The sequence below is a fragment of the Schistosoma haematobium genome, chromosome 3 (assembly GCF_000699445.3).
Source record: "Schistosoma haematobium chromosome 3, whole genome shotgun sequence".
Lineage (NCBI taxonomy): Eukaryota > Metazoa > Platyhelminthes > Trematoda > Strigeidida > Schistosomatidae > Schistosoma > Schistosoma haematobium.
In genome coordinates, this window is record NC_067198.1 from 9,693,285 (window position 1) to 9,703,501 (window position 10,217).

Genomic DNA, 10,217 nt, shown 5'->3' on the forward strand with positions numbered 1-10,217 from the left:
TTGCGCATGTTGATGAGTAGATTATGATGTTGTAGGAGGTCCCTACCAGTGGTTTGCATAGAAACATCTGCAATAACGAAGATCTAATGGGGGGGGGATTTGGGTAAACCCACGTTAAGATTATGATACCAGCACCAGTTGAGGTTATCTTTCTCTCGTAATCTGGAGATAGATCGCTGTCGTGGAGAAATTCCTTTGCGGTTTTTGTGATCGTTTACGGTCATTACGAATACGACGTAACGTGCCAGCGTATGACAGTTCCGTACTGTCATTCTGTGTCGCTTGGGGTTTTTATTTGACTGAGAAAACCTCTGCATTAGAAGATTTAGTGATCTCTAAAATGCGGTTGGCAGATGCAGCCACCTCATCTATGGCGTTGTTTTGAAACGAGATAAGCACTGCTTTCACCTGTTGAGGAGGTTTAGACAAGAAATGTTGTCTAAACAGGCCATCGTTGAAGGTTCTTTGACCAATTACTTCTCTCATTCGTAACAACATGTCTGCTGCTTAATCATGTTGCGGATCTCTGTTATCAAAGAGTTGATCTAACCTTTGTCTACCGGTTGGGTCTCCTTATTTCGGTGTAGACCGTTTTAGAGTTTCGTAAGGTTCCAAAACATCGCTAGTAAACATACAAGATATGACGTACCTGTTGAATACGCGCAGTAGTACATTCACTGCTGAGAGGAATTATGCACATGGGTTGGTCACCCCGTGCAAGTAGAAGTCGGCCTCTGCGTAGCAAAACCAGGCTTTGATGTTGTCCGGCCAAAAGGACAGCTGAAATGAGGATGTTATTATAGTCCTGAACTTAAGTACCTTGGGATTCTGTTCTGTCATGGTGAATATGAAGTACAAGGATGAACGAGGGTAAAAGAACATTCAAAAATACGAAAAAAATCACAATATGTAAAAAGTGAAACAAAGCAATGATATATGAAGTTCCAAAAATGAACAGACTCACAGTTTATAAGTTAGTGTACCACATCACGCCGGGTTCACCAATGAAGATACCACAGGTATTTATAGTTTGATAACACTTTAATCAGTAACACATTCTTTGATTGAATCGTGCCTACCCAACAAAATCCAAAGTTATGAGCGAGGGGGTTCGAAGATATGTTTGATAGGTTATCAATATATCGAGAAGCGACTGATCTAAATCGGTTAGCGGTTGCAGGAGAAGTTGAGCATGGCGTTTCCACTAGTGACCTGGTGCGGATGCACGACCGAGCGCATTCAGCTAGGTGAGTCCCTTAAAACTAATGTGGTTAGCATCCAATGTCGAAGACTTACAGAGCTATTAACTTTGGGGATTTATTTACCGCTACACATTATTCCTCTAGCGAAAGCTATTAATATAGAGTATCCAATGACTCAAGAACGGCTACTCAGAATTCTTATAGATCGTTTACTTTTAGGTGAGTGCACGAAGGATGATTGTTAAGAAAGAGACTGAAAACCAATTTAAATATCTGACGTCCTTACACGTCCAAGGTCGCTGGTTTTCCTAACGCTGGTTAAGCGTTGCTCGGTTTACTCGTGAGGATTTTGTCCCGGCACATTCAAATCAGTCAAATTACTGTCAGTTACTTTCATTGTTAAACGTAAGTGCATCCTATCTGATCACCGAGTTGTCCTCTCATTTTATTCGTACTGTTTAATCCTGATTTAAATAAGGGGGAATCCCCTCCACACACACACTGTTCGGACAGTGTTGGGGGTGTAAAGATCCTACATTTCCAATATGCAACCCACCTGCATGTCAGACATAAACCTAACAAAAACTAAACGTTATACGAGTTTCCAGCAGTTATTTGCCACATTCAGGTCCAGAAGAGGAATTTATCCATAAAGGCCGAGACGATCAAATTCAAATGGTTTGGTAATCTGACAGTGCAATCTCTCTATTTTGGGGAATTTCGGGTAATCTTGAGGTTTTCCTCAAAGTCGTGAAAAGTTTGGTAGCTTTCCTCAAAGTCTGGAGAAAACCCAAAATCTTGGGGATTTTCCCCGGACCCAGGAAAAATTTGGGGGTTTTGTCCTATTTCCTCAAAGTTCCCTATTGTAGCTTACCCAAAACGGACATAAGTTTCCCCAAAATAGGGAGGTTTAGAGGTTTTTATTGGCAATAACAGACTACGGGACTAAGATCTTTAACGAATATCAATATTTATTTATAAGATGGCAAAAACGGGAAAGTGTGTATACTATCTTAAAGTAAACTTGTGATACGTTAGTAAAGTAGCGATTTGATTCGTAGAATATGAAAGATGAAGATGACTTGTTCGGACCCTACCCGATTATGTTCATTGCATTATTGATATCTCTTTGAAAGCCATACGGATTAATGTGCTTGTCCCCAATATTTTCTCCGCATAATCGGGTCGGTTTTAAGCTATTGATGCAAACTCGTTTCACACCAATATTTCACCTAAGTGTAAGCACCTATGTAGTGATTAATTGTATATTGAACTCACGGAAATAGGAACTTTCTGTGGCTTAAATTAAAATACCGTTATTGTGTTCATACTGTTTCCACTCAGTTTCTAGTCCCGTCATACGTGAATTTATGTTCTATGGCACCCAGCTCTAGAGACCCTGGATCACGTCCATTTTCGGCCCTGGAACAGGACTAATCGGAGTAGGTTTGTGTTAATATCCCCATGGATTATGTCTTTGAATACAATTATGGATAGAGGTGATAGCACTTGTTTTAGCATTTCATCAGTTAGCTGACATACTGTAAGGAAAACAGAAAATCCGTCGTTTTACAAGATACAACAGTCGTGAGTTTACATTCGAACGGTGTTCCTTATGCTTCCACTATACCTTCGATCATAGAATGCTCCCTATCCAAATCGTACCACAGAAAAGCTAGCCATTCAGCGACTTAGAAATTTATGCTTAATGTCGCCAGGCCCCAATGAGTTCTATTCTGAGTATGTGGAAATATATTTTGCCTTGTATAAGTTGTAATATCTTCATCTTCCATACCATTTGGTGGATTGTTACTCGGAGACTAACAGTTTTGTGAAGTACTTCAATTATGCTTTTAAATCAGTATTTTCAGCAAATCGAAAGTAATTTAAACCCTGACGACCAAACAGAGGCACCTGATATGACTAGCCTTATAATTTACCAAAATTAGGACCTATATATTTCTGAAGAAATACTAGTGTGCTTATTAACTATTAACTAACTCACCAGTTACTTGGGTGTGAGTTACGCTATAATTATGAAGAGTAATATTACCATCCTGTTGCTCAAACTGAATTAGGTGAAGTAGGCTCCAAACCTAGGATATAGTGGGTAAAAGTCGAATGTCTTAATCACTGAGCCATCGCTACACTAGTATACTTATCAAGTCCGTTTTCTAGCAAGCTTTGGCATTTAATAGGCAATAAGGCATATCAGTCAATGTGTTAAGTAGTACTTTAATGGGGGTGATCACTTGACCATTGAGAGTTAGTTGTTTAAACTTGCTTAGTTCCAAATCAACTCTCCAAATTAGTATTATCTCACAATTATTTTACGTTTTAGATAGTTATCTGTTGCTTCTTGATCAACGTCTTGTCTTTTGTCCGTTATTAAACGGGCGCTCATTACCTGTAATAATGCCTATCCCGGAGTTGTCTAATATATTGCTCCATGAGTTTGTGAATTTCAAAGTATTGCAATTGCACAATAACCCTGTTATTATTGATGGAGAGGACTTTAGTGAATATTTTTATGAACATTTAAAATTACCTATAAAATATGGTGGCGAATATTTATCTTATATTGTACATATTAAGCAGTTTTTGAATGAAATCAAACAATGCAAGATTTATCCATCCTTTCTGTTTGGCTCCGATTGTGAAAGAGTCGTAAGTTTTTAATTTATTGGGAATATTTATTTGAAGTCTGCATCCCAAGTTTTCAGAGTATGAACAGATTCCCGATTATGAAGAATTTAACTTTTTATTATCTAAACGCTTCAGGGATCATTGGAAATCTAGCAACGTAAAATATCACGCTGTAGCACACCAGTTAGTTACATTTTTTATGACAGTAAAAATTTAAACGAATATTTCGATTAATTATAAATAGAAAATGGGTACATATAAGACAAATCGGTAACGTCTCATTTTCTGTTATAGGATGACCATCACTTCCCAATTCCACACATTGTAGAAGAATATTATTTGAGAGATCTGAAAAGTGGATTGGTGTTGGTCCTAGAGACCCAGCATCTTGAATGCACCACCCAATGGGCAACTGCTTGAGGCATCATACACAGCATTTTTGTGGGGTTTCGGTAATGTAAGTAATCTATTCACCCTAAGACACTGAGTATTAATCCAAATACCGTCATCATACATTCTCGTGTGATTCATATAATTCCATGGCGGTGCCCGAGTAATTCATAAACTGGAATATATTGGTACATGTACAAGTTTTATAACTACACCAAAGATCGAGTACGCTGTTACTATAATCTATGAACATAAATGCTATTTCCATAGTCGATGCTTACCACATTACAAATTGTCCATCCAATATTAGGGTAGGAAATACTTATGATCTCAGCTTAAGTATTTCACTAAACGTTACGAATCCGGACATTTTTATCAATACTTAAATCACCGCGAAAACAAGTAATTCCATGTATCTCAGCACATTTAACTAAGAAAAAAAGATATGTAGTACAATAAACCTAGTGTTTGATTTCTTTTGTGCTTTTTTGGAAATCTACGCCACCAAAATAGAAATGGTGCTCTGAATTTCACCATCGGACTTCTAATTCACACCAAGTAATCATAATTTATGCCAACATCAAGGAAAGTACTAAGTAAGGGGATATTGTCACTCTGGAACGGAGGAATGGATTTATTTGGAATGAATTGTATCGTCAACTTTCACCTCACTTATATGTATTTGCCAAAGCAGTTACACTGCTAAGACATAAAGAGAATCTTACGTTCAATTCAACGAGTATATTGCAAAAGGTTTGAGGTCAGGCAGATTAAAAGGTTCTAGCAGTGATATTTCATGATATTCCTTTGACACAGGACATCAAGTTTATACATTGAAGTCGTTCAAGGTGACTAATAAAGAATCGAACCCCTCATCTTCTGAAATCATCTAAAGCCATGATCAGACGTTTGAAATTGGACTTAAGTGTTCAAAAACAAACGGTGATAAATTTTTACCGTGGTAACATTACACTCACTTTATTACATCATCCCTTGTTTCAACTCTTTCTCACACCTTAACAACACCAATTTCATTTCTTTGAATTTCTAGTCTTATTTTTAGCGAACTGGTCTCGATCCGTGTTACGTGTTACTGACATGAATCTGTGTTCAATTACTTTACTACGTAATCAACCGGAAAATTTGGGTCTGTGAGCTTTAGCTAACTTCTTGATGTTCTGGGACTTTCCCTCTCATACTGCATCTATTTTAACCACATTTACGTTCTTATTAGGCCATTTGAAATCTTCGCTCTACCATAATATACAATCGCTTCTAATCGATTTCGCATTTATAATTATGTCAATTTTCCTGATAATTTTAACATATTATAGGTCGTAAGCAACTGGAAAGTTAAATAAAACAAAGTAAATTCATGTTGTCTTGTCCGAATGTTTGTTTTTACCCCGTTCGAGATAAAGGGAACTATAGGTGTGGAACTCCGACGTCATTGGTTGATTTTTAGTACTTAATTGTGGTATTGTGTTATTTAATTATACATTGTCCGATTTGAACAATTCGTGATTCTTATTTGCTTTCTAATGGTCAGTAATTAAAGCATGACATAAAATCCGTAAGATGTCTTTTTACCAAATTCGTAATACCATTATCTAACTTTTATCAGCGCTGTTAAAATTAGCTTGTTCGTATTTACTGTTTTTTTTGGGGGGGATTTCAGGGCTTACAACTTTCCAGTCAACTTCAAGCAATGGAATCAACAATAAAATTATTATCTTCAAGTAATACACAAAAGAAAAATTCATCGCCTATACCTTACTATATGTTTCTTCAAAGTATGTTAACAGATGTTCTCAGTGATATGGAAATAAAATTTTTAAAGTCTCCTTATCCTCGTATACGAAGTTGTGTCTCATTAGCTACTTATCTTCACCATCCAATCATTGCTAGTTCTCCTGAATATTTTTTAATCGGTACTCACCAGATGTCATCCGATACATCTCCTTGTTTTATCCCACTATCACTCATGAAATTTCAATGTTTGGAATCCAAAGGGAGTTGTTATTGTGAATCAATAGATGCAGAATCACAATCCATCCAAACTCCATGTCGTTTCTTAACAGTCCATGAATTTATTCCTAAACCATCTTCAGTTCATCCAGCCTGTCGACCGTTGATTGGCTTGTTACTTGGTACAGACTCAATGCCTCACACAAAACTCCCCAACTACTTGTATTCGATCATAAACAACATAGAGAAAAGAAGCTACAAATTTCGACGCTTTATGACTCTGGTTTCATGGTTTTCCCAATTTAACACTAATCTACAGACCCCAATTGGTGAAATCCTAAAATGCTACTCTTCCAAAGAAAGAGGTAAGCTCTTAAAAATGTTCGCAGAATCACTGGCGGGATACTTTCCAGACTTATACTTAGGTCAAAAGTTATCTGTTTCTCTTCATCAAGAAATTTCACTATCAACTAGAAATCAGTTGAATCCTCCAATTTTTGTGTATAGCACACAGGAACCTAATTCCACAACCGAAATTGTATTATGGCAAAGACGTCTTGGTGATTTGTTAAAAGGTCAGCTGACCATTATCCTAGGAAGTATGGATTTTACACAAGGATGGTCAAATTATTTACTACAATTATATTTTAAACATAAACTTGCACCATTCATTTTAACTCCTATCTATTGTCAAGGTGGCGTTGTTATGCCTTTATTAATTGAAAATTCAAATATTGAATTGTCAGCCTATGAAATTTCACTACCTTTAAGATGGATGCACTATCGTTTATTATGTGGTATTGAACATAACCTATCACATAAACAAAAACTAATCGGTTTAAATCCTCATATTTTGGAATATCACCGTGTTGGTGATACACTAACAACATATCAAATTCAAGTTGATCCTTTAATTTTAAATCGATATGAAGATACAACAGATAAAATGCTTTCAAGTATAGTTGGATTTTCATTTTCTAATTTTAATGTTGAAAGAAAATGGATCGTAAGTTTAGCACTGACCTTAACATTTTGGTTTCATGCTATTACAAAAAATAAGAGCAATTTACGCGATGATCTACGAAATTCTCCTATTGTTCTAGCAACTGTAGCAATTGCTGTCACCAATTATTTCAATGTTATAGAATCAGATGAAAAAACAGTTGAACATTATGGTATTTTGATTAAATTCCTAAAGGATAAGTTGTCTGATCGACTATCATCATCGTCTGTTGATTCGTCTATTGTTCATCATTTTACTTCAATTCACACTGTATATATCTATCTACGATCATTGACACATTTAATTGATGAATTGGTACTATCTGATCGAAAATCTAATTCTTTGAGCTTTCTTCCGTCATGGATATTCTTTCCGTCTGGACACTTATTTTATAGTCTTGTGATTGATATAGAATCACTTAAACCAGATGATAGATTCCGTCTAACTTTACGCTATTGGCTCCCTCGTCTTTATCGTATTCCAAAGTTAAACTCTGAATCCGCAATGAAATTGCAAAAATTAGCTGAAATTTATGAACGTGTAATAAATATTGCAAGTGAGATGATATGTTTACCAGTATTTGCTCCAAATATTGTATATACAAAGGTACCAACAACTATTCCTGTCATTGATTTGCTTAAAAATGAAACACCTTCAAATGCCCCAAGTTCAGTTAGAACAACAAACACTGAAAGGAGCTTACAAGATAAAAATTCAGAATTCAAGAAAAGATCACACTCTTCTATCAATATTAAATCAGATATCCCACTGTCTAAATCTAAACAATCATTACCTAATCGTCATTACTCAGAAAAAACATTGGTAACGTCTAAAAAACAATCTCGAAAATTACCTTATCATTTACGCTCTACTGGTTATGCTGCTCGTTTACGTGCCAGACTTGAAGAAACAGAATAAGATATCAATTATTTTTTCTTTGTTGTTGGTTACTCTATTTTAAATTTGTCAATTTCCTTCAACTACCGATTTTATTATGCCTTTCAAGTTGAAAATTATTCCGGTTATTTTCCATTTTCTCATTATATTTTCCAAAATATCAGCATTTTTATTGGAGAATATCAAGTTTGTTTTTTGCCGTACTCGTACTCCTATACCTTTCAATGGGCTTTTTTATTTAAAGTGTATCTCAGTTGATCTGGAGACTATTGTTTTGAAAACATGTTACTGGGTTTTTAAGGTTCCTCGTATTCTTTTGAAAACACAAATGAACTCGATGATATGGGTAAAAACGCCATTAAGCACTTTACTTTTTATTTAAGTTCTAATCAACGTTGTCTCAAGTGTAACACTCCTATTTTCAACCAATTCAATAATAAGATGCTAGATGTCTTGTGTGGCTTAAACTAATATTTCTTCGTTATTTGAATTGTTGGCAAGTACTGATCACATTTCAATTGCAAGGATCTTTTATACTTCTCAGTCTTTATGGGCATTCATCTTAAAAGACACTGTCTTCTTATAGGTCTATCCAATTATTGTTGACTCCGTCCTTGTAATCTTGTGTACCAAGCTTATTCAAATTATCATTCTAACCACCTCTGAGCTTAAACTCACAAGTCTGAAAAGTGCCACTTCGCAAAATAGATTGTTTCTGAAATAAACTACATACATACAAGGACTTTATCTTAGCTATTATGTATTCTATACTTGTGGCTGAAGACTATTTGGCAATATACTTATTAACCAGAATTTATATGACTTTTCACTGAATTACATTTAGCTTCAGTACAGATAATTGAATTAAAACTTTACCGCCAACAGGTTTCAATATCATCAGTCATTTCCAAAGACACTCCGTAGGTAATTGTTATTTCGAAATCGTCACTTTACGAAAACAGATAGGGAGATCCTGTGTCATATTAGACTTTTGTGGTAGTATCCAGCTATTTAGAACTCTGTCACTCAGAAACAGCATAGAACCTGGCACAAGTGGATCGGGCCACGTTGCCACACTACATCAACACGGTGAGCTGAAACTATAAAGATGAATATCAATGTAGTAAGTTCAGTGGTAGCAAAAAAGATTAAGCATGAGAAATATAGTTCAAGAATAAGTAGCTACCAAAAAGTCTTGAAACTCAGTATCTAAAGGAGGAAGAGCGCACCTGAGTTATTGCAATCGATTCAATGCATTCAACTGCCATTCACGGTAATCTCCTGGCCCCCTAACAAGTAGTCTGCACTAATGGCACAGATCAACAGTCACAGAATATGTGGATTGAAGCTATCCAGATCTAAAATAATGGAATTGATTGCCTTTTCTGTTTAGAATTATTAGAAATCAACAGACGAAACTATATCTTGAGCTACTGAAGGTTTGTGATTGATGGAGTCTATGATACCAAAATAGTGTGTTTTCTAATTTTTTTATTAAGTCTAATATATATTGTAATGTATAATAATCCACTCAACGTGGTTTTTCTGTTTAGAAATTTGCACAAATATGTCATTAATAATGCTTTATTAGTTGAACTAGCCTTTTGACTGATAAAATAGTACTTGGGAAGTCGTTAGTTTCTCGTTTCTAATATCCGGATACAATTAACTAATGAAGATCCGTATTGATTGCAAATTTTTCCGACCTCTCCTATTGTGGGAAGGTCACATCTCTGCAGATCCTGATTGTCTGAGTGAAATACCCTACTACCCTCATGCCCTTTTACAGTCAGCAGTATGCATCGCTCTCGAACCATAATTTTGCTGTTTCCAGTTATTACCTTTCTCCAGCCAACCTACCTGAAATGAAAATACCCAAAAGAGTAAGTATTTCATGGTAGCAGCTAAGGAAATAATACGTATGTGTACTTGTTTAATCGTTTGCGCCTGTACAAATTATTTCTGAACTGGTAGGTGACTAATTCCATTTTTCGTTGCATATAATATTAATCGACTTAATCATTTATACCACGTGATTGGAAAATACCATCCAATTAAGTATTTGTTCGCTTTTAAAATTACTGAAAGTTGAAAAACTTTCAAAAGCTATG

At 35.6% G+C, this 10,217-nt stretch overlaps 1 protein-coding gene across 3 annotated transcripts; it reads left to right on the forward strand.

Moving 5' to 3' along the window:
- Positions 1-1,372: 1,372 nt before the first annotated feature.
- Positions 1,373-8,908, forward strand: ASTE1_6 (Protein asteroid 1; the record flags this gene model as incomplete). 3 transcript variants are annotated; one of them, XM_012938797.2, is made up of 3 exons in its annotated part: positions 1,373-1,421; positions 3,544-3,869; positions 5,917-8,908. In XM_012938797.2, 3 exons carry the CDS (start codon positions 1,373-1,375, stop codon positions 8,125-8,127), a joined length of 2,586 nt encoding a protein of 861 aa, XP_012794251.1. In that variant the 3' UTR covers positions 8,128-8,908. The 3 variants fall into 3 exon arrangements, with proteins under 3 accessions (XP_012794251.1, XP_051068896.1, XP_051068897.1); XM_051212966.1 differs by lacking the exon at positions 1,373-1,421 and adding an exon at positions 1,477-1,607; XM_051212967.1 differs by lacking the exon at positions 1,373-1,421 and adding an exon at positions 1,820-2,644 and having other exon boundaries at positions 3,544-4,031.
- Positions 8,909-10,217: the final 1,309 nt, after the last annotated feature.